The sequence below is a fragment of the Alexandromys fortis genome, unplaced genomic scaffold (genome assembly GCF_014885135.2).
Source record: "Alexandromys fortis isolate MF-2015 unplaced genomic scaffold, M_Fortis_MF-2015_v1.1 scaffold_150, whole genome shotgun sequence".
Lineage (NCBI taxonomy): Eukaryota > Metazoa > Chordata > Mammalia > Rodentia > Cricetidae > Alexandromys > Alexandromys fortis.
Window position 1 is genome coordinate 811,588 of NW_026068027.1, and position 27,369 is coordinate 838,956.

Below are 27,369 nucleotides of genomic sequence, written 5' to 3' on the forward strand. Positions count from 1 at the left end.
TGAAGGCGAATGGTCAAACCTTTACTACACGCGTCTTACTCTAGCCCCCAGTGGGGAGTCGGGAAAGGGGAATTGCCAAAGAACTAACAAAGGGGGCTTTTGGGTGGGGTTCCCCACCCAAGTTCAAGAGGGGGAGCAGACATCTGTGTCTCTGAAGGCGGTGAGGCCGGGCCAATCTCTGGTCATGGGGTAGGAAACCTGTGGCTGCTTTTCTGCGCCTTGTTTATATTTGTTCCTTGGTCGTTTCCCAGGAAAGTTCCTTGTCAAAGCTCCAAGTCTGGCTTGGCTGATCCAAGGGAAAAGGAGACTTGTCTGAGCTTGTGCGGAAAGCAGTGTTCAGAAAAAGGAGCCCGGCAGCTCAGAGGAGCTCATTAGCCCTTCTCTGGACAGCTTCCTGGGCCCCTTACTTAGCCCACTCCCTCAGGCACACCAAAGACAGTCGGGCAGCTGTGGACAGTGCCACTGAAGAGGAGCTATTCTTCAGTTTCCCCAGGAGCACTGGCCTGGGTGAGAGAAGCATTCTGCTCTCTCAGGGCTCCCCCGGAGCGCAGGCAGAAGGGCCAGGCACTGCGGAGTCCAGTGGATGGGCACGGGGGCCTAGGGTGGCATATGCAGGCGGTGGGGCCGTCAGGGCCAGGGAAGGGGTTGTGCCCTGCTGGGGCAAAGAAGGCAGTGGAGATGTAGGGTGGGGACAGAAACGGGAGGGGAAGGAGGAAGCTGGGGTGGAGGCCACTTCCCTGGCCCCCCTGGCCCCTCGTCCTGGAGACCAGTACCGACTTCGAAACCTGTGCAGCAGCATTAGGACTGTGATGACCAGGAGGTCGAAGATGAGCTCCGCCATCTCCACCACAGACAGCACAGAGGAGCCAAACCACAGGCTCCACTGGCTGCCCAGGTTGGACAGGAGGCTGACCATCTGCCGAGAGAAAGAAGCACCTGCATCCTTACCAAGCCAGCAACCTGTGCACCCGGGGGGCCAAATGGGTCTCCCCACCGTGCAGGGGCAGCTCCTGCTTATCATTCCCCACAGAAAAAATGGTCATGAGCCCTGCAGAAACTGGGGTGCATCTCAGGGGCCTTTTCCCAGCTGTCTGTCACACGTGCGTGCTTCCCACTACCAGACCTCACACCCCAGATGCCTCTCTCTGATGACCTCACCTTATCCTAGACTCAACTTCCTTTTCCTTATCTTCTACCTCTCCGACAAACCCTTCTGACCCCACAAAGGCAACCCCTCTTCCTCCCTCAGAGCTACCCTGCCAAACCCCCAGGAGATCCAGGCTCCCTAACTAAGGCAGGCCCTACCGTGACAGAGGGAGACTCCGAATTCGTTTTATAGTTCAGTTCCTTGAAGTAGATGTTGAGTTTAGCAACTCCATTTCTTTGGGAAGGGGAAGAGAGCAGGAAGAAATGCTGGAGAGTTAATTCCAAAGGCCCTCTTCCCAATTCCCCCATGAGAACCCCCTTTCCTCCCCAAGGATCCTGCCCAGGAGCTCTGGAGCAGGCCTGACCTTTTGTTGTTGATCGTGTAATTGTTCTGCAAGGACAGCATCTGGAAGATCCAATCCTGGGGGGGAAAATAGGGGTGGAGATGGCAAGGAGGTCACCCTGTACCCCTCATGTGTTCAGGGATGTATACCCCTGTACCCCTCAGGTTTTCAGGGATGGATGGCATCACTCATATATAACAGTATGTATAATTCTCAGAGGTCCACTATGTTATACATGCACATTTGCACGTGTGTGCAACTATGTTCATATGCGCATCCATCCCTCCTCTCCCCACTTTACCTGGGACTTCACGGACGGCCATCGTGAGTAGCCAGCAGAGAGCTTGTAATTGGTCACACTGCGAACAGATTGAAGTGCTCAGTGAAGGAGTGGGGTTCTGTTTGCTACCTCTATCCTACCCAGCCAAGTAGTCTCTGCCCAGCCCACACTGGGGAAGGACTCTTACCTGCATGGCTTCCGACACTTGGAGAAACAGCCCAGGCTGTCCAAGGAGAAGGCGCCCTGCAGCTTATAGTAGCAGTAGCCTGTGGGTGCAAAGAAGGGCCTGTTTTCTGAGGGCATCTCCGCCTTCTCCACACAGAGAGCCTTCCACACCGTCTGGGCACCCACTTTTCAACAAGAGCATTTCAAGGGCGCCTCAGGAGCGGCGACCACACAAAACTGTTTATGAAATTAAGCTAAGCTGGGGACAGGGGACAGCCACAGAAATATGTGTTCAAAAGGCACACACGTGGGCTGGAGAGATGGCTCAGTGGTTAAGAGCATTGCCTGCTCTTCCAAAGGTCCTGAGTTCAATTCCCAGCAACCACATGGTGGCTCACAACCATCTGTAAAGAGGTCTGGCGCCCCCTTCTGGCCTTCAGGCATACACAAAGACAGAATATTGTATACATAATAAATAAATAAATAGATAAATAAATAAATAAAAATATATAAATATTTTTTAAAAAAAGGCACACACGTTAAAGTCAGAGAAAATGGGCACAATGACTGCATAAAAAAAGGGGTAAGCCACAATGAGATGCAATTTTACACTCCTTAGGAAAGTGGTTCTAAACAAAACTGCCAGCAAGGACCACTGGGACAATCATCTACTCCTGCTGGGAATATGAGATGGTGCAGCCACCTCCAAAAGTACGGCAGTCCCTCAGGAAGGCTAAACAACTAACATGAGCACAGCTGCTCTCCTAGGTGCGGAAGGAGAGAGCTGGGAACGTAAGCCCACACGAGGACATGGACACAGATGTTCACGGCAGCATTAGTCACAAAGCCCCAAATAGGAAACAACTGAAATATCCGTCGACTGGCTACGTGGATAAACAAGATGTACAACCAGCTGGGAACAGTGGTCCACACCGGTCATCCCGGCACTTGTGAGCCTCAGGCAGGAGGATTGCTGTAAAGCTGAAGCCAGCCTGGGCTACAGGATGAGATTCTGTCTCAACAAACAAAAGTTTTATAACTGCAACAGGAAACTACTCTGTCACAATGCGTGTTAGCATGGTTGGACCCTGGAAGCATGTTACATGAAAGAAGCTGGGGCAAAGGTCAGATGCTCATGACTCCATCGACATGAAATGTTCAACACCTGGGCTAGTGACTTCTCAGCAGCTGGCACTGGGGGCTGGGCAGCTTGGGGGACTACTCATAGGTACAAAGTTTCTTTGGGAATGATTTTAAGAACTCTAGACTTGGTGGTGATCATGGGACCAGAATTAAAGCCCAACACAAAAAACGGCAACTATATTTAACTAAAACCCTATAGTTTGAGTGAGTAAACTCTAAGACGCAAATTACCTCAGTAAAACAAAATGAAAAAGAGGAGAAGATGGGACATGGGGCCCTCCAATGGGATTGAGGAGCTCCAAGCATTTTAAAACTTAAAAGAATTATTGAGACAGACAGTGGTGGAGCATACTTTTAATCCCAGCATTAGAAGGGAGAGGCAGGCAGATCTCTGAGTTCAAGGCCAGCCTGGTCTATAGTGAGTTCCAAGACAGCCGAGCTATGTATCTTAGTAAATAAATAAATAAATAAATAAATAAATAAATAAATAAATAAATAAATGAACATAGGCTGGTGGGGGCGGCATATGCCTTTAATCCTAGCACCAAATCCCAGAGAGAAGCAACTGTGAGTTCAAGGCCAGCCTGGTCTACCCAGTGAGTTCTAAGATAGCCAGGGCTACGTAGAAACCCCGTCTCAACAAAAACAAGACAAAGAACTTGGAAAGAATTGCTGGAAAGCAGGGAGGGAAATAAAAGAGGGCCTACCAAGTCGGCCACCCACCGCCCTGTTCATCTGGGACTCGGATCCTCTCTGCTCTCCAGGTTTCTGCCTGCTGAGAAAGAAGCTGATACCAAGTAGCCTCTGAGTTCCCTCCAAGATTGTGGGGGCAGAGACTGGAAGCAAGGGGCAAGGAGCAGGAGGCTGGGAGCAAGAGGCAGGGGTGGGGGTGGGGCAAGGGGGCAGGAAACTGGGGTCAGAAAGCTGGGGGCAAGGGGCAGGAGCAGGAAACTACCCTAACAAGAGAAGTGACAGGAAAAGTCCTGTCAGAAGCAGTCCAAGGCAAGAAAGCAGGCAGGTGGGACTAGGACCTAGGTGGAACAACTCGAGAGCCCTCCACGTGCCCACGGCTGCTACTGCCTTGTCCCCTCCAGCAATGGCTGTGGCCAACTTCCTCCCTTTCTCACCCTGCTAGAGAGCTGGGTATGTAAAGCTGGGATGATGGTTAGAGGGGCCCCTGGGAGGAGGGGTTAGAGGGGCCCCTGGGAGGAGGGGTTAGAGGGGCCCCTGGGAGGAGGAGGTTAGAGGGGCCCCTGGGAGGAGGAGGTTAGAGGGGCCCCTGGGAGGAGGGGTTTAGAGGGGCCCCTGGGAGGGGCTAAGGGGCCCCTGGGTGAAGAGGTTAAAGGGGCCCTGGAGGAGGGGTCTGAAGTACAAGTATCTGTGCAGATGAGAGCACACAGATCAGGAACATGAGGATCTCCTGCCATCCATGGTGTCCTGGTAGGACATCTTTTTCCCTGCATTCTAGCCTAGCTCTGCCACAGTGGAAAGGAAAAGGGTGTGTCCGAAACAATGGCCGGATAAGCAGGACATGCCAGGGCTCTCCAACTTGTTTGGTTGTGCCCTGCTCCAGGTAAAAACATTCTCTAACAAAGAAATGTGCATTTGATTTATAAATTACGCGCCTGGGGGAGAGGTGGCTCAGTGGGCAAAGGCCCTGTGCCTGCTCGGAGTTGAATCTGTGAGCACCGCCCCCCTATACACACACACAGGTGTGCAGGGAGGAAGGAACAAGGAAAGAGGAAATGAAGGAAGGAGGGAGAGAGGGAGGAAAAAGAAAGGAAGATTAATTTAAAAAAAAAACTCACAAATTGCATCACTGGAATGCTGAAAGGATAGAATACATAGTTTCTAAAGCACCAAGAGATGAGATGGAAACACAGGACTCCTAATAATTTCTTCCTGGGCCCCAGGGAGTTGTTGGGTGCTCTACCTAACCCCCCCACCCCTGTTGAGCATCCCAAGAATGAGTAGGCACACCGAGGTAGCTGCCAGAGAGCTCATAGGCACACACACTTCCTTCCTTCTGCTGCAGGGTATTTTTTTAAAAAGGACAATCCCTTCACACAGGCACAAAAGCCCATGGCAGGAAGGAAGGAGGTGGCAAACAGGCAGAGACTCAGGGCAGAAAAGCAGAGACGCGGGCAGGTGGGAGGGAGTCATCCCAGACAAGGGCTCCAGGAGCCAGGCACATAGGGAACTGGAGGTGAGCAGCGGACAGGGCAGGGGCTCCCCGGCTCACCCCAAGAGCTCTGCTTCCGGTAGTCACAGAACTCTACATCCTTGGGCTTCGGGTAGAAGATGTAGGCACAGCCGCACTCCTTGATCATGTTCTCCTGAAAGCAGGAGTGGATGCAGACCTGGAAGGGAGGGGAGGGGCAAGAGGCTTCAGGCCTGGCCCAACCTCACCCTGCCCCAAGTGCAGGAAGGCTGAGCCCTTTGAACCACTGCTCCACCAGGGCCCTTTCTGCTACTCCATCCCTCCACCCCGCTGACCACTGTGCAGCCCCCAATGGCTGCAGCACGCTCTGTGTACCTGCTGCGTGTACTTGGAAGGGTAAAGGTTCTTGACAGGGACATCGCTGCCATTCTCGGTACAGTCACCATAGTTACCTCCAAGGCTGTCCAGGGCTTCCTGTGAACCCGTGGATGTCAAGAGAGCACTGGTGAGGGGGCACAGCCCTGGCTTTTCAGTCTTCCCTCAATCCCAACTACTAACTCACACCTTGCCAGCAACCCGTCAGCCTTCCCATCTCAAAGCATGCCCCGACACCCCCAAACACCCCTTTTGGTACTATTTTCTAGCCCGTGCATGGGTCCAAAGCATCCTCTGGAATTCTAAGGATGTCTTGAGCCCTCCTTAGCAATGGGGGTCTCCTCAAAGCCTTGTTTCCCAGGCCCCCTTGCTTAGCCCCTCCATCCAGTTCCGCTCCCGAAGACCTCCACATCGTGAAACTACTCACGTGACCCCCCCCTTCAGTCTCCTGGCTACCAAGTCCACCTCTCAGTTCCCATCTTCCTCCTGCCAGTGGGGCCCTCCTCCCAGGTTCCCAGTCAGAGCATCCTTGCCTTCCTCATGCTGATGGAGGTCTCCACACCAGGCCGCACGTTGAAGCCACCGTCATCCATAAAGGCAGGCTCATCCTGCCCGTGCACCATCACCCTGGCCCCCGTCACTGTGGACAGCAGGGGGATGAAGTCGTTCTGCTCTGTGCGCAGTGTCAGAGACAGACCTGAGGATGCAGGAGGAGAAGAGTTGGGGATGGAGACCCACCTCTCACCCTTGCAGAGCCCTACATCTCCTGGTGGAACAAGGCCTGTAAGTAAGCCCCTCAGGTAGACTTGGGAACCCAGAGCTGGATCCTGGGCCAGGCTTAAAGCACAGAATTTTTTCCATGAGTAGAATGGCCTTGGGGTGGGGGGTGGTAGCGGCTTTGTCCTTTGGGAGAAAGAACATTCAGACCGTTCCAGAATAGCAAGGGGCATATCAAGGGGGGACCCAGAAGGTACCCAGCATCTCTAGATCATAAGCCCAGGGAGAGTAAACATGAATGGGGCAGGTTGGCCTGAAGGGCAACGTGGGGGACAGGAGCTGCTCACCATTGTTGACTCCAGGCATGGAGGACATCCAGAGATTGGAGTTGTTCTTGTTGTTGAAAGTGTAGCAGTTCCCGTACATGGGGTGGTGGAAGTGAGAGTAATTCCTGATGGCAAGAGAGTAAGGACAACAGGATTAGAGAGGGAGTAGACGGGGTGAGCGGAGCATGAGGTGAGGGAGAAAAATATCCCGCCCCCCCAGACTTTCAGGAGCACCTGTTTCCTGCCACCTTCTGTGTGTCCACACAACTCTGGGACACAACTCATGGCTCCCTCGGTCACTCTGGCCAACAGCCTCAAATACATCACACAAGACAGGCCACACCAACAGGATGGCTGACCCGGGACTTACATAGGTGATCTTGTGTATTATAGATCTTATTTTATCTTTTTCTAAAAAGCAAAACAAAAGTCTCCTAAGCTTTGTGTTTAAGATCCGCACATGACGCCCCATTAGATCCACTGGTTCTACCTGTTACATGGAGTGAACCCCCACATTCCCTCCAAGCTGGTGGGGATCCCAAGGCTGCACAGTGAGGATGGGCCTGGGCATCTCCTTGAGAGCCCAGCTTCTCCTCCTCTGATCTTACTTCTTGGTTCCTTGTGTCCTCCTGTGTTATATTAAGACATCTACAGTGCTCTTAACTTCTCGGCATCTAAATCTTGGTTCTCCCTTCGGGTTGTGACATCCGTGAGGGCAGGAACCACGCCTCTTCATTTTTGTCTTATTCTGGGGTCAGATACGTGGTTGCTGGCATACAGACAACACGGGAGTTCACTGATGCGTAGTTACTGAGTGCGTTCATGAGGGAAATGGAGAGGTGGAGGAACACAGCATTTGAGGAGGGGGTGAGCCCACAGCGAGCGCGGAGCAGAGGGAAGACGTTTAGAACACAGGGAGGAAAGGAAGCCATGTTTTCCAGAGGCTTCAGTGCACCTGCACATCTCAGATTACTGGGTCCAAGGATGGTCTAAAACAGGCCTGGGAAACAAGAAGAAAAGCACACAGGCCCCGCTGCCACAGTAGAAACACAGACTGACAGCATATTACAGGTTCCAAGAGCTACGTGGGGAGAGCGGACCTGTGTTCTACGTCCTGCTATCTGGACATAGCTGTGGGAACAGGACAAGAGGAAAATGAGGCTCTGGCCTGCGACCAGTAGAGAAGTAAGAGAGGACACTGACCAGAGGTAAGTGTGGCTTTGGTCATGTGGCCCTGAGCTAGCCATATTTCCCACGGACAGTCTCTTCCTTACACACACAAATGCAATAAACCAATCTTAAAGAACAAAGCCCCATCCAGCTGTGGCAGTACGCTCCTGTAATCCCAGTGCTAGCATGAGGCTCGCTGGGGCTACAAGCTGCAAAGTGAGGTCCAGATCCGCCTGGGAGAAGACTGAGACCTTGTCCAAAAAAGAAAGAAAAAAAGAAAAAGACAAAAAAGGCTCAAAAAAAGGGGGTTACTTAGGGCTAAGTTAAAGTCTTAATACTTAGTAAGAACTGTATTAGCTTCCCATTAAGGTGCCAGAGATTCATCAAATTGCCTAAAGTACAAAAGAGAACAAGGGCTGGCAAGATGGCTCAGGTGGCAAGGTGCTTGCTGCCAAGCTTGTCGTCCTAAGGTTGAGAAAGCCAACTCCCTGAAATTGTCCTCTGCCCACACACATGCACATATATGAATAACTAAAGGCAATTTGTTGTTGTTTGTTTTTTAAGATAGACAATAACAGGTGGCAGGCGTGGGGAATTTAGATCCCTCGGGATTGCTGATAAAGAAGTGTGTCCCTGCACACAAGTCCAGCAGTGCCTCTGAGGGTGAAACAGTGATGGGACCCAGGACACCACTCCTACGTGCACCCAAGGGAAACTAAAACACTATCAGTGTGCAACCTCACTCAGGCACATACAGGTCAGTGTCATTCATAAGGGCCAAAGAGCAGGTGTGTCCCATATCACAGGGCTGTGCTATGTCTATACAACACGGCATTATTTGCTCATACATGAATTCTGACACATGCTATCAATCTACCACTGAGCTACATCCCTGTCCCTTGTGTGAAATGCCCACAAAGAGCAGCCCATGGAGACAGGAAGCAGATTAGTGGCTCCCGGGGCTTGACTTAGATGGAATGGGGAAATGCTAATGGGTAAACGGGTTTCTTGGTGGTGGGTGGGAAAAATGCCCTAAAATTAGACAGTGGCAATGTTTGCATAACTCTAAAGATATTTTTTTTAAAGATTTATTTATTATGTATACAATATTCTGTGTGTGTGCCTGCAGGCCTGAAGAGGGCACCAGACCTCATTACAGATGGTTGTGAGCCACCATGTGGTTGCTGGGAATTGAACTCAGGACCTTTGGAAGAGCAGACAGTGTTCTTAACCGCTGAGCCATCTCTCCAGCCCCCTCTAAAGATATTTTAAAACCACTAAACTGTACGTATGAAAAGAAAGACTCTTACTACATGCCATGAAGGAAAAGATTGTGTCTGAGGATGTAGCTCAGTGATACTGAGTGCTTGCCTGCATGTTGTGAGGGCCCTGGGTTCAATCTTCAGAACAACAACAACAAAACCAGAAGAAAAATAGGAAAACAAAAGAGAGGAAGAAGAAGAAGAGAAGGGTCCAGAAGGCCATGCTAAGGAAGTTCAGTTAGATTCGCAAGGCCACAGGAACTATATATTGTATTGATGGTATGTATATAAATGCTTTGCTTGCTTGTAGGTATATCTGTATACCATATGCACGCCTGGTATCTGTGGAGACCAGAAGAGGGTGCCGAATCCCATGGAACCGGAGTTCTGGACAGCTGTGAGCTGCATGTGAGTGCTAAAAACAGAGCCCAGGTCCTCTGCAAAAGCAGCCAGTGCTCTTAACTGCTGAGCCATCTCTCCAGCCCCTTCTTCAGAGGATTCTGAACAGGACTGACTCTAATAGTTAATATAACAAAGTCAAGCTCCCTGCTATGATTCAAAGGTGTGTCTCCATTCCTGTCTTGGGAAATGACTTCCCAATGTGTTGGAGATGGGATCCAATAGGAAGAGATAGGGTCACGGGGTGAATTCTCATGAATGGATCGGTGGCATTACCACGAGTTCAAGGGAGGGTTAGCTATTGTAAGACTGGGCTAGTTTTTAGTCAGGTCCCTTCCTGCTTTCTCTTTCACATGCTCACTTTCCCTTCCTCTTTAGCTCTGTCATGCTGTGGGAGCCCCAGTCAGGTTCCGGCACCAGGCTCTTGGACTTCCCACCCTCTAGTACTGTAAGAAATGGATGAACGTCTTTCTTCGCAAATCACCCAGTCTGTAGTATTCTGTTTCGGCAAGAGAAAGGGACAAAGACTTCCTGGGAAGAACGAAGGGAGGAGGATGTGGAGGCAGAAGGTCAGACAGCTTGCAGGGTTGTTTCAACAATCCTGCTGAGAAAGGATAGGGCTCTAAGCTGAGGAAGGAACCTGCGTGCCAAAACAAAGATGAACTGTGGGCTCGCTGGGAAGGGAGGCAAGAGCTTGGAGTGGACAAAGGCAGAGGACAGGGACAAAAACTCCAGATGGAAGGCGCCAGGGAGGCTTGGTGGCAGGTGCGGCTGGCCCAGGCTTAGCGGCCTCACTCCCCAGCTGCTGACTTTCATCCTTAGACAAACAGAAAGTACAGACAGGTACGGACGCACGTGAGCGCGCATGGGGCAGGTGACACCTGGCCCTGCTGCCGCTCTGGTGACACAGGAGGGAAGGGCCCCCCTGCAGGGTACAGCTATTGCTTCAGCGCCCTTCCTCAGCCACGCAGGAGCTAGCCCTTGAAACACCAAGGAACAGAGGTGAAGCAGGAGTAGGAGGCCAGAGGCAACAGAAAGAAGCCCCCTTACTTCCACCTCCTGCCAGCTCTCAGAGAGCTGGATAACTGACCGTGACCTCTTTGGAAGGACACTCTGACAGGGGTCCTAACAGACATGCCTGAGGGACAGTGGGATGTGGAAATCCTTAGGAAAGCCTGTGCCTCTGGACATGTCGCTTCTCCTGTTTAGGTGCAAGAGGGCTGACCCCAGCATGCCCTGGAGCATATAAAGGGCCCTCACATCTGCCATCTCACGCACTGGATGCCACTCTTAAAATAGGTATTAGCGTCATTGTCTTCACATCACTTGAGTAAAAATGCCAAGAGGGCAAGGATTGTAGGTAGGTAGGTAGGTAGGTAGGTATGTGTGTATGTGTGTATGTGTGTATATACATGTATATTTCTTCCCCTGTACTATACCCCACATGCCTACAACAGAGTATGGCACGTGGCCACACAGAAACATTTATTGACTAAACCTCCTTTCTTATGTTTTGATTTGTTTCTTTTTCCAAAGAGAAGGCTCTGAAGAATGGTGTGAAATGAGTCACCAGGCCGAGAGACAGAAGCACAGAGGGGACCCAGGAGACCTTCAGCCCACAGAGCTCAGCACACTGCTGTCTACAGGGGACCTGCTGGGCATAGACTCGGGCCTCTGGCTAGGGCTTGTGCGTTGCCCATCTCGTATCTTCCCTCACCTAGCCAACAAGCATTTCCTGAGCCCTCAGGAGGACGCAGGAAGAACGGAACCACCAGGGTTTACTCACGCCTGGTCGCAGGGGGCCTGGTTGAAGCGGCAAGTGAAGATGAAGTTGCCCAAGGCTTCTTCCTCTAGGGATGGCAAGGTGTCGGGCAGTCTGGACAGAATGTTGATGTAATGGAAGCGGTACCACTCCCTCACTGCGTCCACCCCGGATGAGTACGTCTGGTAGAAGCAGTCTGATTTGTTCTGGTTGCACTGCACACAGAGATCAGAATGTCAGTGCCCATGAGGGAGCCACCAAGGTCAAAGATAGAGAGAGGCGAGGTGTCCCGAGGGCTGATGAGCAGGTCTAGGGAACAGGGGGTAGATAGAACAGAAGGGGAGAAACACAGTGGCCCCTAGGAGAGTTGACCAGAGGAACACAAGACCCAGGCAGTGGTAGGCAGTGTCTCGCTGCAGCTTCTTTACACAACCAGGCAGGAAGAGAAGCAAGAATTCTCCCCTCTCACTGGTGTGAATACTGGGGAATCAAAAGGTTCGTTTCCACAATAGAGATGGTCTAGACCTCCTATATGCTGGTGGTCTGGCCCATCGCTCCAAGGCCTCCCTTCTCCTTCACCCGCTGACCCTCTCCCCTTTCCTCCTTTAGTCTACAAGTTTAGGGTCTGGGGATGTAGCTCAGGGGAAGAGCCCTTGCTAAATACAGGCAAGGACCTGGGTTACACCACACACACACACACACACACACACACATCTCATTTTACTAAGGGGTCTAATTTACTTGCTCTCTGTTACAGGCTAGCAGAACCTCAGTTCTCCGTTCTGTCACCAGAGGGTCTCAAATGAGTCCCATCAATAAGGACTAGAATTTAGAAATGTATGTTTTCTGCAACAGACTTTACTTCCTGCCACTTATCCCTTGCCACATAAGCTGCCAGCAAAGTGGCACAGGTGGCTGTAGCGTTCGTTTTTTGCGTCCATCCATTCATCCATCCATCCATCCATTTGTATTACTCTCGATCTGACAGAGTGGGCGGGGCCATTGGACGGGTGAGCGCGTGGGCGGGCCCGGGACCGAGGGGCGGGGCTTACCAGTTGGAAGCCGATCTTCCAGTCCTTCCTGTCCACTTGGGGGTTGTTGTCGCGCACACTGGAAGACGAGCTGCGTGCCGAGCGGGCTGGGTTGGGCGGAGGCGGTGCGTAGAGTCGCTGCAAGGGGTACGGAAGAGCACTCCTGAGGTTGCGGGTGCTGCGATGGCGGGCCCCAGCCTTGACAGTGTAGGAGTAGTTGTACTTGTATAGTTCAAAGAGCGTCTGTTCCGTGATGCGGTCCAGTTCTTCCAGCTCCTCTTTAATTTCAGTGTATCTGAAATGGCCAATGGGGAGGAGGTCGGTCTAGGGGTGGCCCGCCCGCTGGGCAATGGTTTTCTCCATAAGCGGAGGGAATCAGTGATCGCTCTGATGGCTCGAGAACTGACTGGGAGTAAGTGTATAAACAGATGTGTTCGCAGTGGAAGCCTAGGCCAGGACTTGTCTGTTTGCCCCGGATGGGTGGGGGCTCTTCACTTCTTTAGCCTGGCAGCTCAGGTCATCCTGCCCCATCCCCTTTGGGGAGGGTGGCCTTTGGAAGTGCCTGTCAACTGTGTCTTCAAATCCAGACTTCTCAGCAAATGCACTTTCAGAATCTCCCTGAACTGCTGTAAAAATACCAGTTGTAGTGCCACCCTTCCCTTCTCCAGAGGCTTCGCTTTAATGAGATTTGGAACGGACCCAAACACTGTCCCATATAAATCCCTACATTCCTCATTCCCAGTACTGGCCATCTTATTATCTGTACGGTGGACATCAACATGGCTGGCCTGAGAATGACAGTCTACAAAACAAAACACAGATGGTAAATTAAACCAGGCTGCAGGATGCAAAATCAATACACAAATATTGATTGTATTTTTAAATAGCAAGAAAGAAACAGAAAATGAAAACAGCACGCTGGGGCTGGAGACTGGCTCTGCAATTAAGGATACTCATGTGCTTCCAGAACCTGAGTTCAGTTCTCAGCACCCACAATTGAGCGCTCACAACCCCTGTAACTGGAGTTCCAGGGAGATCTGACTCCCTCTTCTGGCCCCCAACCACATTCATACATGTGGCATACATGCACAGACATGTGCATATACACATAAATAAAAACATATTTTTAAAAATAGAATTTTGAATAAATCTGATAAACTTAGGAGTAAATCTTATTTTTAAAAAAAAAAGATAAGCTAGGTTTCTTCCACTGCAGAGCACACTGAAACCCTGCTAAAGACCAAGAGTCCAAACATAAGGAATCACACAGCTGGCCATGCACTAGATGTCACCGGGTCTCCCAACTTGATCTTCAGATTCCATACAATCCAGACCCCAGATTCAGCAAACATTTTAAAAGTAAGTGGAAGGCGGTTCGAAGGTCTATGAAAACGCAGAGCCAGCTCAGGCTGACCTCCAATTTGGAATCCTCCTGCCTTAGCCTCACGAGCAGCTGAGCTTACAGGTACATGCAACGACAGTGCCGGTTTGCAAAGAACCTGCTGTGGCCAAAACAACTGTGGAAAAGAAAAAAGCTGGAGGATTTACACTACCTGAGATTAATATTTACTGTAAACGGGGCTGGAGAAATGTCTCAAGAGGGTAAAAGCACTGGCTGCTCTTCCAGAGGACCTGGGTTCAATTCTCAGTACCCACATGGTAGCTCACAACCATCTTTAACTCCAGTCTAGGCTGTTCATCCTCTTTTAGTCTCCATGGGCACTGCATGATCATGGTGCCAAGACATACATTCAAGAAAAACACCTATACACTTAAAATATAGTAATAGTAATAATTTTAAAATATTTACTGTGCCAGGCATGGTGGCATACATCTTTAATCCCAATGTTGGGAAGATAGCGGCAGGCAGATCTCCGAGTTCTAGGTCAACCTGATGTACATGGTGATTTCCAGGTCAGCCAGGCCTACATAGTAAGACCTTGTCTCAAAAAACAACATATATAATATATTAATATATGTAAAAGAGGAATTGACTGGAAATGTCCAATATCTTGACTATTAAATGTCACTTAAAGAAAACTTCAAGAATCAAGTGTGGAGGTACACTCTTTTAATCCAGCACTCAGGAAACAAAGGCAGGAGGAGCTTTGAGCTTGAGGCCAGCCTGGTCTACAGAGTGAGTGCCAGGACAGCCAGGGCTGTGAGAAGAGAAACTGTGTCTCTAAAAAGAAAAGAAAGGAAACAAACTTCCTGCACTAGTGAAATGACCTACTACTGCCAGAGATGCGGGATCATACACAAATACCGCTTTGTTTTGTTTGTTTTGTGGTGCTCGGGATCAAACCCAGGACCTCATAAATGCTGGGCACTGCCTCTGCCCACCACCACTGAGCCACACCTGCAGCCCAAGGCTGTTCAAAGCTCATCCATGGTCCTAATGTACCACTGTTCAGTTTAAAGCCTCCCAGTCCTCTCCTTTGGGCTCTGTTTTCATCCAGAAAGTCCAGCTGGCTGGACCCTAATCATCCCCCTTTTTGTACCCAGCCCCATATCCCTTCTCAGGAGAAAACAGAGCTCAGACCTAAGGTGTGTGTCCAAGGCCTTCCGAGAGACTGAAATGGCATTGAAGATTTTAAGAATGGCCGTGCCCGCTCGTATGAGCACTTTTGAGGAGCCAGGCACAATCATTACATATACTGCACAATGATCTGGGCTAATACCATCGTGATGCCCTTTTCCAAGATAAAATGGCCAAGACATGAGTCAGAGTGTGCCCCAGACATGGGTGTCCTCTATTCTGTCCCATAAAGAGCACTAGAGCACACACACACACACACACACACACACACACACACACACACACACTGCCCCCTGCTGGAAGGGCACACTGGTGTCCCAGCTATAGAATGCTGGGTAAGGAATCTGACTTCTCTGATTCCCAGCCTTGGCTGCCCGTCTGTAGAATGGATACAGCACTGCCACAGAAAATTCTGGAAAGATGAAATGAGGGAATACTCAGGGACACAAAGTGAAGATGGCCAGACCTGAGGAAAAAACAAGCAGGAGCCTGACGCCCAGGGAAGTGTCATACAGGAAGAATCCAGGTCCCCAGCTCTGCTGGGATTATTTCTGTGATACAGGTCACCACCTTCATCTCCCTCTTCCTCATCAGTACGTTACCACTTCTCTGTCTTCACCAGACTCTTCCCCACTGAGCCCATATCAGTCGGCTTCCTCTGGCCTCTTCCGGACTGGGTGCCTATGAATACACACCCCAGCAGTCTGGTCTCCCAACCCTTGATCCTGCACCCGTGTCCAGTTCCATGTAGGAATCTCTCCCTCCCCAAGGACACTCCTCTCCATAGCATTCCTGTGTCACCTTCCTAACGTCTTGTCACGAGACGTTTGTGTGACAGGATTCTGAGCTTTGGACTGGCGCTAGTCAAAGCACAGTAAGCCCTCAGGTCTTGTCCTGAGACCGGGGCTAGACAAAGGAGTCAAGACACTTCTGATGGGATGTTCTCGAGGTGATCTACCCCATGTGGCCTTGACTTCCTTCCTGGGCCATGCTTATTGCCCTCACTCCTGTCTGTCTGTCTGTCTGTCAGGCAACCCGCCTGTGGGAGGTGGGTAAACTCTCTACTCCAATTCTACCAGACCTTACTATCTTCATTCTATGACTCAAGAATCCGAGGCCCATCCATAGGCAATTATCTTAGGGTCACTCATCCAGGAAATACTGATGCTAAGCTTCAAACCCAGGCTTGTTGGACTCCACAGTCCCTGATTTTTTTCCCCACTACTCCTGGCTAAGGAGTGTTCAAAATTGACCATCAGCATCTCCTTTCTCTAAAGCTAGCCTCCCCTCTGACTCTCCTTCTCTGAAAAGGACAGGCTGGCAGGATACAGGAATCCTAAGAGGTTGAGACTGGCCCACCTATTTTCCCATCTTTGTCTACTCCTCCATCTCTGATATATTTAAAAGGCTCCCAAAAACCCACCCAGGAACCTCTAAAGCATTCCCAGTAGGCATTCTGGAATACCTGGTAGAGCTGAGAATGAAGACAACCCCATCTCCTTCCTTGGCGATGGGTACCCCTGTGCTTAGAGCCCATCTTCCTGCTTTATCCAGGAAAGTCTTGACTTTCTCTCATCACTTTTCCAGGCCCTGGTCTCCCAAGCAGCTCTGAACAATGCTAAGGGGGCACACACAGAGACCCCACAGCCCCAGCTTGTACCCCAATACATTCACATGTAGATGTCCAACAAGTAGCCCTTCTCCCTCATGAGTGGGTTCTGAGCTCTGAGATCATACATGGAATTCAGTCCCCGCGATAGTGATTTAAGAACTCACGAACTGTGGAGGGTAAGGACTGCCAGGAAGGTGAATGTGGGTGCCATGCTTAGACAGATGGGTACGCTGAGCTCTTCTGGCCTCAGAACAGGACTGTTGTTGCTTCCCGGCAACAGGATCCATTATTTCTTTAGAAAGAGTTGGCCATAACGAACCCTAACTGCAGTCTCCCTTAGGCTGTCAGAGTGATGCTGTGTAGAATTCCACATTTTAATGAGCTGGCCCAGGCTACATAGAGTCTAACCCTTAGTGACCTAAGGCATCTTTTATGGATAACCAGTTCCCAAAATAACAACTCATAAAACTTTTTCCTCAGCAATACAATGAGTGTTCACCTTGTCCTTGAAGTAGAAGCCCCACATAGGTGGCAAAGAGTCCCTCTTCGCAGTGGAAAGGGCTAAGGGCCACTCTTGGTGGGGACTATGCAGCTGCGGTTGGTATTTTATTACCATGGGTATTCATTATTAGAGATAAGTGACGTCACAGGGGAGTATGTCCGCCACTCACCTGCCATGTGACCTCTCGGTTGTAACAAAAGTCCCAAAAGATACTAAAGACCTAGATTCTGATTCTCACTCCTCTCAACAGCTGCTGGCTTTAGCTTCTTTTTACTTTTAGGTTCTTGGAGCCCTTCTTATTTAAGATGCTTGACAGGGGCTAATGAGATGACTTGCTGGCAAACCAAACCACCCAGATAAACCCAGGTAAAAAGGAGAGAATTGGTGCCGTGACACTTGAGCCTCCACCCAGGCACACACACATACACACACACCTTTGCCTATGCAGGAGTTCTTGCCCTGAACCACTCCGGCCCCAGTGCCAGAGTGCCAGACAGAGAAGGCCTGAGCATTGGCCAACCCGGGCCTCAGTCTGGGCTCTCCCTGCCAGACACTTGAGTAAAGCCTGCCGTCTAGACTGAAAAGAGTGTAGGTCAAGGGTGGCTTAGCAGTTGAGAGCCCCACCTCCTTCTGTGGCTCTCTGAGGAAATGGCCCTCTCTTAGGCCACTCTTGATGCCAAGGCCCTTGCTCTGCTCTCTCCAGGAGAGAGAGGCCATGGTCTTCACTGTTCGGGTTTTTCCTTGGTTTCTTTTGTTGTTGTTGGCACAGGACCCCACAGGATACAGCCTCAAACTCAAGTTGTACCCAGGCCTAACCATGGACTCCTGATTCTTCTGTCTTTATTTCCCAATCACAGAATCACTGGGTTGTGCCACCAGGCCTGGATCAGTTCTTCCTTAGATCCAGCCCCAAGTGCCTTATGTTTGTGGGTTCTGTCTCCCATGCATGTGGAGGTGACTGGAACTCTCCTAGTGACTAGAGTTGAGAGCCAGCCCAGCCCAGCAGCCAGGGCCACCTTCTTAGATCCTCTGCCTGCTCAGCTGTGTCCCTCAGCAGGTGGACACCCAACTGTGTCTGCTCCACTCCAGGCTCTCTCTGGTGACTGCCTTCTTTTTCTTATCATCCCCTCATCCCAGCCACCAGCCATTATTCACTCTCAGGTCGGCCAGCACAAGGCTGCTCAGGCCCTGCACTCCTAGCGGGGAGTCCCCTTCTTTCTGCTGCTCTTCCTTCTGGGATCCTACCAGCCGCCCCACCTTGGGAAGTCTTGCTGTCATGTGAGAGAGAGCTTTGACGTCACACTTGAGCTGGGACTTGACTGCTATCCCGAGAGGCACTAGCTCTTAGGTGGGAACGACTTTGCATCCCAGTTTCACCACTTCCTGTCTGAGTATAACTCTGTTTCCTCATCTATAACATGGAGGCAGTAATGGTATATAGTTCCCAAATCTATTGTGAGGATTAAGCCATTGAATAATATTTCTTTTCTTCAAGGTCAGACACCTGGGTAGGAAGACAGGGCAGCTGAGCCGAAATCACCTACATATCTTCAGCCTGGGTCTTTGGGGACAGCTAACAACACTATGTAGCTCTGGTTGGCCTGTAGCTCACAGAGATCTGCCTCCTCTGCCTCCAGAGTGTTGGGGTCAAAGGCATAAGCTACCATACCTGGCCCGTTTACTAAGATTTCATCCCAGTTTGGCTCCATCTGGAAAACCATCTGGACATAAGTCTGTGTGGACAGAATTGTCACTGCCATTTCCCCTCATGATCAGCTAACGCAGCTGTGGAGCTAAGGATTTCATCTTCATCCGAAAACTGGAAACGACACAGGTGTGGTAGCAAGCGCCCTAATATCCCAGGAGTTCAAGGCCAACCTGGGCTGTATTGAGATCTTGTCTTTAGAAAAAATAGAAAAAAAAGCAACAAAGGAAACACATAAAAATGCCCACCTCGCTAGATTTTGTGGAATTAAGGAACAAGTGTTTAAAACATCACCCAACACTGAATTGGGCACATAGTACGTTTTCAGTTTCCTCCTGTATTTGGGAGTCCTCTCCTCGACCCTCCCTGCCTTCTGTGTGTCCTCTCCCTCCTCCCCCTGCAGTCAGTCACCTTCCAGTAAGATGGATATTTTCTGTATGGACAACTGCTCCCCAGACTGGGGTAGCGTGTGTCCATTCCCCGGGGCTTTCTCCTGGCCTGTCCAGGTCCAAGCACCCAGTAGAACCTTAGAAAATATATAGACCTCAAAAGACTCACCCCGGCCTTCTCCATATCTCCTCATCTTTGTGCCCACAAATATTTACTGAGTGTCTACAACCAACTTCCAGGCCCTGGCCCCTCCCCTGCCAGTACTTTCTGCCTGTTCTGTCCCCCACCCTGCCAGGCATAAGGTGAAAAGAGCTCAGAAAGCCCGATGGACAGAGGCTAAGGGAGGGAACAATCAAGACTTGAAATGAAGGTGAACAAGTGATGGGAAGCTTCTCTTATTCCAAGTCCCTCCTTTTGAGTATAAGACAAGGCCTGGTTTGGGGACCAAACTAACAGGATGAATCAGGACTGTGTCAGTATCGATGACTGTTGATTTGTCTCTCCTGGCCTCAGTTTCCTATATGTAAAACGAGGATAATACCGTCCCGTCCCACATCTTTGCGAATGACACAGGAGACTATAGAGGACTTCTAGCAGCCGGTCCTGTTCAGCTTAGTGACTCCTACTGTGTTCATTATATGGGGGCAGTTTTGCCTCTCCAGGACAGGACTTCCCAGCGTTTGTTAATCCATGACCCAACTCTGGGCCTGACAGGCTACCTGAGGGAGCCTCCACCCGCAGCGTGTGACCAATCCCAGCCTTCCATAATTGCCTGCATTCCTAATGTGTGTGCTCACACCCGTTCACCCTCATTCAAACACTTGTAAGAGACCTCACACTCCTTGAAGGCAGTCAGGCTCGGTTTTTATAGTGCTAATCACTGAGCGCTCAGCGTTTGTTTACGCTCCTGCCTCCCCCACCCTGCTTCAGCTTTGTCTCCAGTAGCTAGGGCAGCACCTGGCCCTCCATAAAGGTGGTTGGATTATCACCAAGCCTTTCCCGCCCGGTGCCCAGCACCGCGTCTGGTTTAACAGTGAGTTCAAATGGTATGTACAAGTGCCCAGCCCTGCCCGCCTCTCTTCCCCGTGGTTAACAGTCCAGTTTCCAGACCCAACCCAGCAAAGAGCACCGATGAAACCCAAAACTTCAGAACACACCAAAGCCCTTAAAGGTCAGAGGCCTGGGCAGGAGGCTAAGGCAGCCAGGGACTTGGAGGACATGTGACAACCAGACTTCCCCATCCCACTCCCCTACCCTTCACCCCACACATTACCTACTCATTCCCCAATACAGCAAACCTTCCTTCTACACGAAGATCTTATCCACCTCCACAGCACCTTCAAGACCTGGACCTCTGCTCGCTGGCCTCTCTCCTCCATCACCACTTTTATTTATTGTGGGACTGGCTTGCTTTTGTGCTGCTGAGGGTGGAACTCTGGGCCTTGGGCATGCTAAGCACATGTTGTACCACTGAACACCCACCCCAACACAAACCCACGGCGCCCCGAAGACAGCATGGGGCTGACTGACCTGTAGGGATTAAGGGTGCAGACAGTGACGGCAGGGAAGACCAGCTTGTCTGAATTGAGGTTGATGTTGAGGCTGACGGGGTAGCTGAAGTACTCTTCGAACAGCAAGGCGAACTGCCAGTACATGACGCCGAAGGTGCAGAGCCAGAGCACTGCCCAGAAGGCCGTCTTCATGCGGTTGTGCTTGGAGCATACCAGGCGGATGGCGCCGTGGATGGTGGTGTTGTTGCAGAAGAACTGGAAGAGCTCTCGGTAGGAGCGGTGGAACTCGATCAGCGCCTCCTCCTCCTCGCTGGGCTGTGGGGGCGCTGGGGGTTCGGGGCCCAACCCCTGCTCTTCCCGCTTGTCTCCCTTCTCCAGCTCTTGCATGGACTGAAGAGGACAAGGGTCTTGCCCCTTGCCCTTGTCGCCCTCCATGGAGCCCTTAGGTGAGTTGGGGAGGTAAGGGTCTAGGTCAAGGTTGAGCTCGGGGCTCTGGTGCGTTCCAGCATCATCAGCATGAAGGCAGAACGGGGCGGCCCCTGACAGTGCCCGCATCCCACGCTGAGGCCACTCTCCCCCAGTCCTCCCACCCTCCTCCACCTTTCCAGGAGCCAGCTGACCTTCTGGAGTTGGGGCCAACCAGGCAGCACTGAGCTTGTCTGGCCACAGAGCCTCTCAGCCACCTTCGCTTGCCCGCTAGCGCCTCCTGGGTCTCCACAGCAGGCACAATGCCTGGCTTAGCAGCCTCTCCCTCTTGCCTTTTTCCTCCCTGACTGTGTGACTGGCTCCAGCTCTCACGCCCTCTTGGCCCAGCTGCCTCCTGCTTCTCTTTGGGTCTCCCTCTCTGTGCCAGGTTCTCTGAGCCTGCCTCACTTCCTCCCCTGCCTTCCCTATCTCCTCCTGAGCCCTCTTCTCGAGCCCTGGCCTCCAGCCTCCTGCTACCTCCTCCACTGCCTCGGGAACCGCAGGGCTGCAGGAGGCCTGAGCTGCCCCCGGATCCCAGCTCCCAGGTGTGGCTGGGCAGTGACTGGTTCCTTTCCAGTTGAATCTGGCAGCCGAGCCTCTCCACCCTCTCACCTGACAGGTGCAGTGCCTGGCCCTGGAACCCGCCCGCCCATCAGCCAGGGATGGGAGCCGCAGAAGCCTCATTAGCATCTCAATTAAAGGTGAGCTTGGCAGGGGGAGGGTCGGAGGAGGAGTCTGACCTGGGAGCTCTCCCGGGGGTACAGGTGAATCGGGGACCTGCTGGAGTTCGGGTCAGTGATTGATGGGGGAACTGGCTGGCAAGGAGACCAGAGACAGAGACTGGTGAGGTTTAGAGAACCTGAGAGGGGAGGGAGAATTCTACACACAAAAGCCAGGAAGGCAGAAGCGGAAGGAGGATGACTGTGTATAGGTGGGGACACCAGAACAAGGAAGGTGGAAAGAGAGACAGGCAGGAGGACTGGGCAAAGAGCTGAGGGAGGATGGAGGAGGAGGAAAAGGAGGGAGCCACAGGGACTCTCCTGTCAGGCAAGATAGCCAGGGGAAAGAAACTTAAGTGGACTTCCAGAAACTAAGATCTCTTCTGATTTGGGTCTCTCAAGGTCATCCCAGGTCAGCCTCACAGCCAGGATCCCAGAGGAAAAGGAGAAGGGGTCCCCCAAAACTGGGAGTACCTGCTGGTCCTACGGTATTCTTCCCATCCCTCTGAACTCTTCACCCCACCTACCTGGCCCTGTCCAGGCCTGGGAGGGGCCCAGGTGAAGCAGGGGGCTGGGCCAGGTCCTAGGACATTCTGTTCTTTTTGACACCATTGGCTGCTAGGTCAGGAATGTGTAATGTCCCCTGTTGTGGTCACAGGGTTTGCAGGAATGTGGGCACCAGAGGTAATGTGGGCGTGGGGGCCAGGCAGAGCTCTGTGGGCACAGACTAAGAGCCCGGAGACAGGCAGGGATGGCAGACACTGGGAGAAAGCAAGAGCTGTGCCCATACTGGTATCCAGGGCAAGAAGGGTGGGCACGCTGTCCTAGAAGGGAGAAGAGGCTACTTCACCAGGGATGTGTTTTTCTCCAAAACCTCCCTCTCCACCTAACCCAGCAATCGGAGAGAGATGCAAGCATCAGGTAGTAAGCAGACAAGTTTGAAACCTCAGATGCTCAGACCCCAAAATAGGAGGTGGGAGGAGTCGTAGGAGAGCCTTTCGCATGGTCCAGGCTCTGCACAGTTTGCTGGTGATAACCAGTGAGAGCCAAGCTTGAGCCCTGTGGAAGGCAGCCCCGGTTCCCTGGTGCCCTCATATACCCTCTCTCCGGCAGCACCAGATAGAAGTGTTCTCTGTGCCACAGACCTGAGCACCCACAGAAGCTCATGGGAAGAGCTGGGTCTGCAGAACAAGCAGTGTTCTTACGGTGAGATAAGGACTCTGGGGGCAGAGATAAGAAGCAAGGGCTGGGGGACCCTGGGGGAGGCAGGAGGAGGGACACATTTCAAATGATGCCCTGGCATAGCAGATGGATCTTGAAGAACAAGGGGTTTACCAGACAAAGAAGAGGGTCCACCTCCCCTCATCCTTAAAACAAGAGCCTGTGGACCAGGGTTCCACCTGCTAGCTAAGCTGTTGGACAGGTGGCTTGAGATACGTTCATGAAACCTCGCGTAAGAAGGGGGAGGCTGGCTCTTTCTTCATTTTTCAGTTCGTGAAGAAAGTGACCCTCCAAAACAAGAACCCAGTTCTCTGAAGTCTCAGAGCCAGACAGCAGCAGTGATAAGCAGAATCCAAAAAGCTTCTTGTCTGAGGTGGCCTCCTGCCCTTTACCTTCTGAGACAGACCAGCCATAGACTCCTAGGGAACCAGACCTCCAGGAGGGGCTCAGCCATTCCCACACAAAGCCCATGGATCCATCGGCTCGTGAGGCGCTGTCTCCTTGGCTGTCCTTGGCTGTGTGTCCCTGAACTGGTCCCACCCCTCCACACTCCCAGCTACCCTTAGAAGAAACTCCATTCTTCCTTGCATCGAGCCCCTAAACTAGTGTCCTACAGGCAAGCTGCCCAGGTGCCCTGGCTGTTTGATCTGTGAGGTTCTGAGAAGCTAACTCCTCCCTGCCCCTTCTGTTTGCTAACTGAGCCTGAAACCTGAGTACTGGCTTAAGGCAGCCTGACAAATAGTTTTCCTCTCAAGGACTCTGTGAGAAAGTCTGATCTGAAGAGCGTGGTGACTCTGGCAAGTCCTGACAGAGTCCAAGAGTGGCTTGGCTTGGAGACCACAGTATTAGGGATCTGGAATGGGCCAGGGCAAACCTGTTGTGAAAAAAGGTATTGAGGACTATACTTTGGTCAGAGCCCCATTTCAAATATTACACACACACACACACACACACACACACACACACACACACTTTCCCTCCCAAACCAGGGGATCCTTCTGTAGCCTATGCTATCCTGGAACTCACAGTGGTGCTCCTGCCTCAGCTTTCCAAGTGCTGGGACTGTGGATACATTGTTGTCGTGGTATGGTTTCCCAGCAGGGCAGAAGTACCTAAAACAGCAAAAGCTTCCTGTTGTCCCATTTCTTTCCTTCCCCAGCCCAGAGGGACCCACTGTGGCTTGTTCATCCGTTCCATCTCTTTCTGTGTCTTTTAGACTTACATGTTTGTGGTGTTGTATATTGAGACAGGGTTTCAATGTATAGCCAACCTAAACTTGCTTTATAACTCAAGCTGGCCTTGAGTTCATGATCCTCCTGCCTCAGCCTCTCAAGTGCCATGATTACAGATATGTATACCTTGCCAGTTTGCACGTATTTCCAAAAAAGAAAAAAAACTTTAAAAAGTCCTATGTGTGACTTATCATATCATAGGCATCACTCTTTGACTTCCATTTTTGTTTGTTTGTTTGTTTATTCATTGGTTTTGTTTTATTTCATTTTTTCTAGACAAGGCTTCTTTGTGTAACAGCTCTGGTTGTCTTGGAATGCCTTTTGTAGACCAGGCTGGCCTCGAATTCACAAGGGATCCACCTTCTTCTGCTTCCCAAGTGCTGGGATAAAAGGCGTGCTCCGCCATAGCCCGGCTCCATTTTTGTTTTTAGACTGGTTGTCTTTGAAAGGCATTTTTAAGCCAGGCATAGTGGTGCATCCCTTAGAGGCAGGTGAATCTCTATGAGTGGTGTGTCAGGCTGCCTTGTTACAAAGGCCCTGCCCCTGTCTACATCTACCCCGTGCTGGGTACATGGGGGATCGAAGGCCTCAGGACCACCCACGTTTGAGGTGAGTTGTTTCCCAAGTCTGAGGCTGCTTTCCTGACTTCCAGAAGAGTAGACTCTTGTCTGCCATGTCAGGGACATTTTTTTTTTACCTTGTCTCAGAAAGATCCACTTCCCAGGGCTTCCTGTTGCCTCTCCCAGAGCTCCCAAACCATCCCTTAAGTAAGGGGCTGCCTTCCCTGCCCCATGCCAGCCACCCACCAACGGTTAGTTTGGCCATAAACTATGCAGTGTCTATAGGGGAAGAAGTGAACCTTCAGGGTCTGCAGGGGGTGGGCATTAGGATTGACAGCTTGTCCTGCCTCTTTATCCCAGAGATAGAAGACTAGAAGGAATCTCTGTAGCTTTGGTGCCTGTCCTGGAACTAGCTCTTGTAGACCAGATTGGCCTCGAACTCAAGAGATCTGCCTGCCTCTGCCTCCCGAGTGCTGGGATTAAAGGCATGAGCCACCACCTCCCAGCTTCAATGTTTTTTTCTAGATCCATCCATTTGCCTGCAAATTTCAAAATGTCATTATTTTTTACCTCTGTGTAATACTCCTTTGTGTAAATATACCACATTTTCTTTATCCATTCTTCAGCTGAGAGGCATCTAGGTTGTTTCCAGGTTCAGGCTATGACAAATAATGCTGCTATGAACATGGTTGAGCACATGTCCTTGTGGTGTGATTGAGTGTCTTTTGGGTATATACCCAAGAGCAGTAGTGCTGGGTCTTGAGGTAGATTGCTTCGATTTGTGGTATGTTAACTTATTGAAATTCCCTCCCCTTTTCCCTTTTCAGCTTTTATGCTTTCTAGTATAAAAACAAGTCACCCACTAAAATGAACCCCTTTACTCTTAGATTTAGTGCTAACTACAGGGCTGTCTACTATGGCAAAGAGCATCCTTTTTTGCTCCATTATGTATATAAACCCAATGTGATGGTCCAGAAGATTTCTCTCTGCCATCCTCAGTTTAGTGACCTGGAAAGATGCTTAGGAGTTCCCCACTAGAGACTTTTCCCTTTGGTCAGTACAGGGCTTAACAACTTCAGCGCTGCTGGCATTCCTAGCCGTGCAATTCCTTGTTGTCTGGGCCTGTCTTGCACTGCAGGTCACAGCAATATCACTGGCCTCTCTGCACTAGGTGACAGTGGGAATTCCAAGCAGTTGCAACCTAAAACGTCTTAAGATATTACCAAATGTCTTCTGGGGAGCAAAGTTACCAAGACTGAGAATAACTAGGTAAGGCTTTGTTTCCAGTGACATTCCAAACACTGGGACAGTCCACTTCTATGTACTATGTTCATTTCTCAGTGTCTCCCAGCCCAACTGGGCTGGCTAAGGGCATCAGTTGGCTAATGGAAGTGTGACAAAGACAGGAGTGTTTGGAGGGACCCACACACCAGTTCTCCTTGGGGATTACTCATGGGCTGTGGGGAGAAGGGTAGTTCAGTAAGTCTCCATGAAGGAGGCCTGGGAGAAGAGCCCTTCAAGCCTTCCAGGAGTCTCCCCGTCTGGTGTGTCCAGTGGACATCGATCAAAGTTTCCAGGAGGTGGGAAAACGCAGAAGAGGAAAGAACAAAGATGACGCGGTGATCGCTAAGAATTAGAAGTCTCTGCCCTCCTGAAGAAGGTCAGAGGGACAGTGTAGTAACCATTTGTATTAAGAGGTGTCTGTCTGCAGTCCCAGTAGGCTCCGAGGTCTGGTTGCATCTCCCCACCTTTCTGAGTTCTGATTGGGAAAGTGTCCATAGTCCCACATTTATTTGTAGTGATAATTTGTGTTTTAACAAATCAAGCTTCCCTGGAGATCAGAGTGCAGAACTAAGCCACTAGAGGCCAGCAGTGATGGCACACACATTTAAACCCAGGACTTGGGAGACAGATGCAGGTGAATCTGTTTGTTCTAGGCCACCCTAGGCTCCACGAAATCGATCCAGTCTTTAAGAGAAACAGCTCACAGAAAGCTGGTTCCAGCACTTGAGATCCCGCGGGAAGAGACAGGAGGAGTTCTTTGCAGTCTGAGCAGTATGGAGAGGCAGTCTGAGGCCAGCATTGCCCTTTTGGTCTCAGGATTCGGTAGAGGTAAAAGGTCTCTCTAGTGGCTGGCTGCACTGCGTCCCTTAATATCCCCTTAATATCCAACTCCGGTTTTTATTATTAAGACCAATTAGAACTGTGTTACACTTGCTATATACACATACAAATAAATAAGTGAAAAAATTCAAGTGAGAATCCACTCATCTGTACACGAAGATTGACAAGCTTTAAGATGCGCACACTACGTGAAGGAGGAAGACTGGCCGTGAGTTAAAGCTAGGTAATGACCACAAGGAGAACCCCAAAACTATTTGCTCTCTTTTTGGACATTACATGGGAAGTTTTCCTAATAAAACATAAAAGGAAGAGTGGAAATAACCTAAGACTGCTACATAGCTGTTCCTTTATGTTACAGAGAGATCCAAGCGATCTAGGCGCATCTCCCTGGGCCTAGAAGGAAGAGAAGCCAGAGCTGGTCTGCTATTAGGTATCTCTTCCCTCACGCCTGGTAGCCTTGGTCTTGGACTACTTGCTAATGGTAGTTGCCAGCAGAGTGTAGCTACTG

At 50.8% G+C, this 27,369-nt stretch overlaps 1 protein-coding gene and 1 long non-coding RNA gene across 4 annotated transcripts; one reads left to right on the forward strand and one right to left on the reverse strand.

The window, feature by feature from the left end:
- Scnn1a (sodium channel epithelial 1 subunit alpha) lies at positions 1-22,250 on the reverse strand. Of its 3 annotated transcripts, none has more exons than XM_050164046.1 (13): positions 22,199-22,250; positions 20,560-20,981; positions 12,303-12,576; positions 11,275-11,465; positions 6,679-6,782; positions 6,148-6,311; positions 5,615-5,713; positions 5,321-5,438; positions 1,958-2,036; positions 1,792-1,849; positions 1,512-1,567; positions 1,306-1,381; positions 1-916 (listed from the first exon to the last, which is right to left on the reverse strand). In XM_050164046.1, exons 2-13 carry the CDS (start codon positions 20,973-20,975, stop codon positions 530-532), a joined length of 2,022 nt encoding a protein of 673 aa, XP_050020003.1. In that variant the 5' UTR covers positions 20,976-20,981; positions 22,199-22,250; the 3' UTR covers positions 1-529. The 3 variants fall into 3 exon arrangements, with proteins under 3 accessions (XP_050020003.1, XP_050020002.1, XP_050020001.1); XM_050164045.1 differs by lacking the exon at positions 22,199-22,250 and adding an exon at positions 21,161-21,552; XM_050164044.1 differs by lacking the exon at positions 22,199-22,250 and having other exon boundaries at positions 20,560-21,119.
- Positions 21,571-26,882, forward strand: LOC126514855 (uncharacterized). The gene is made up of 3 exons (XR_007595683.1): positions 21,571-21,706; positions 22,127-22,212; positions 22,838-26,882. It is a non-coding gene; the product is annotated as an uncharacterized lncRNA (long non-coding RNA).
- Positions 26,883-27,369: the final 487 nt, after the last annotated feature.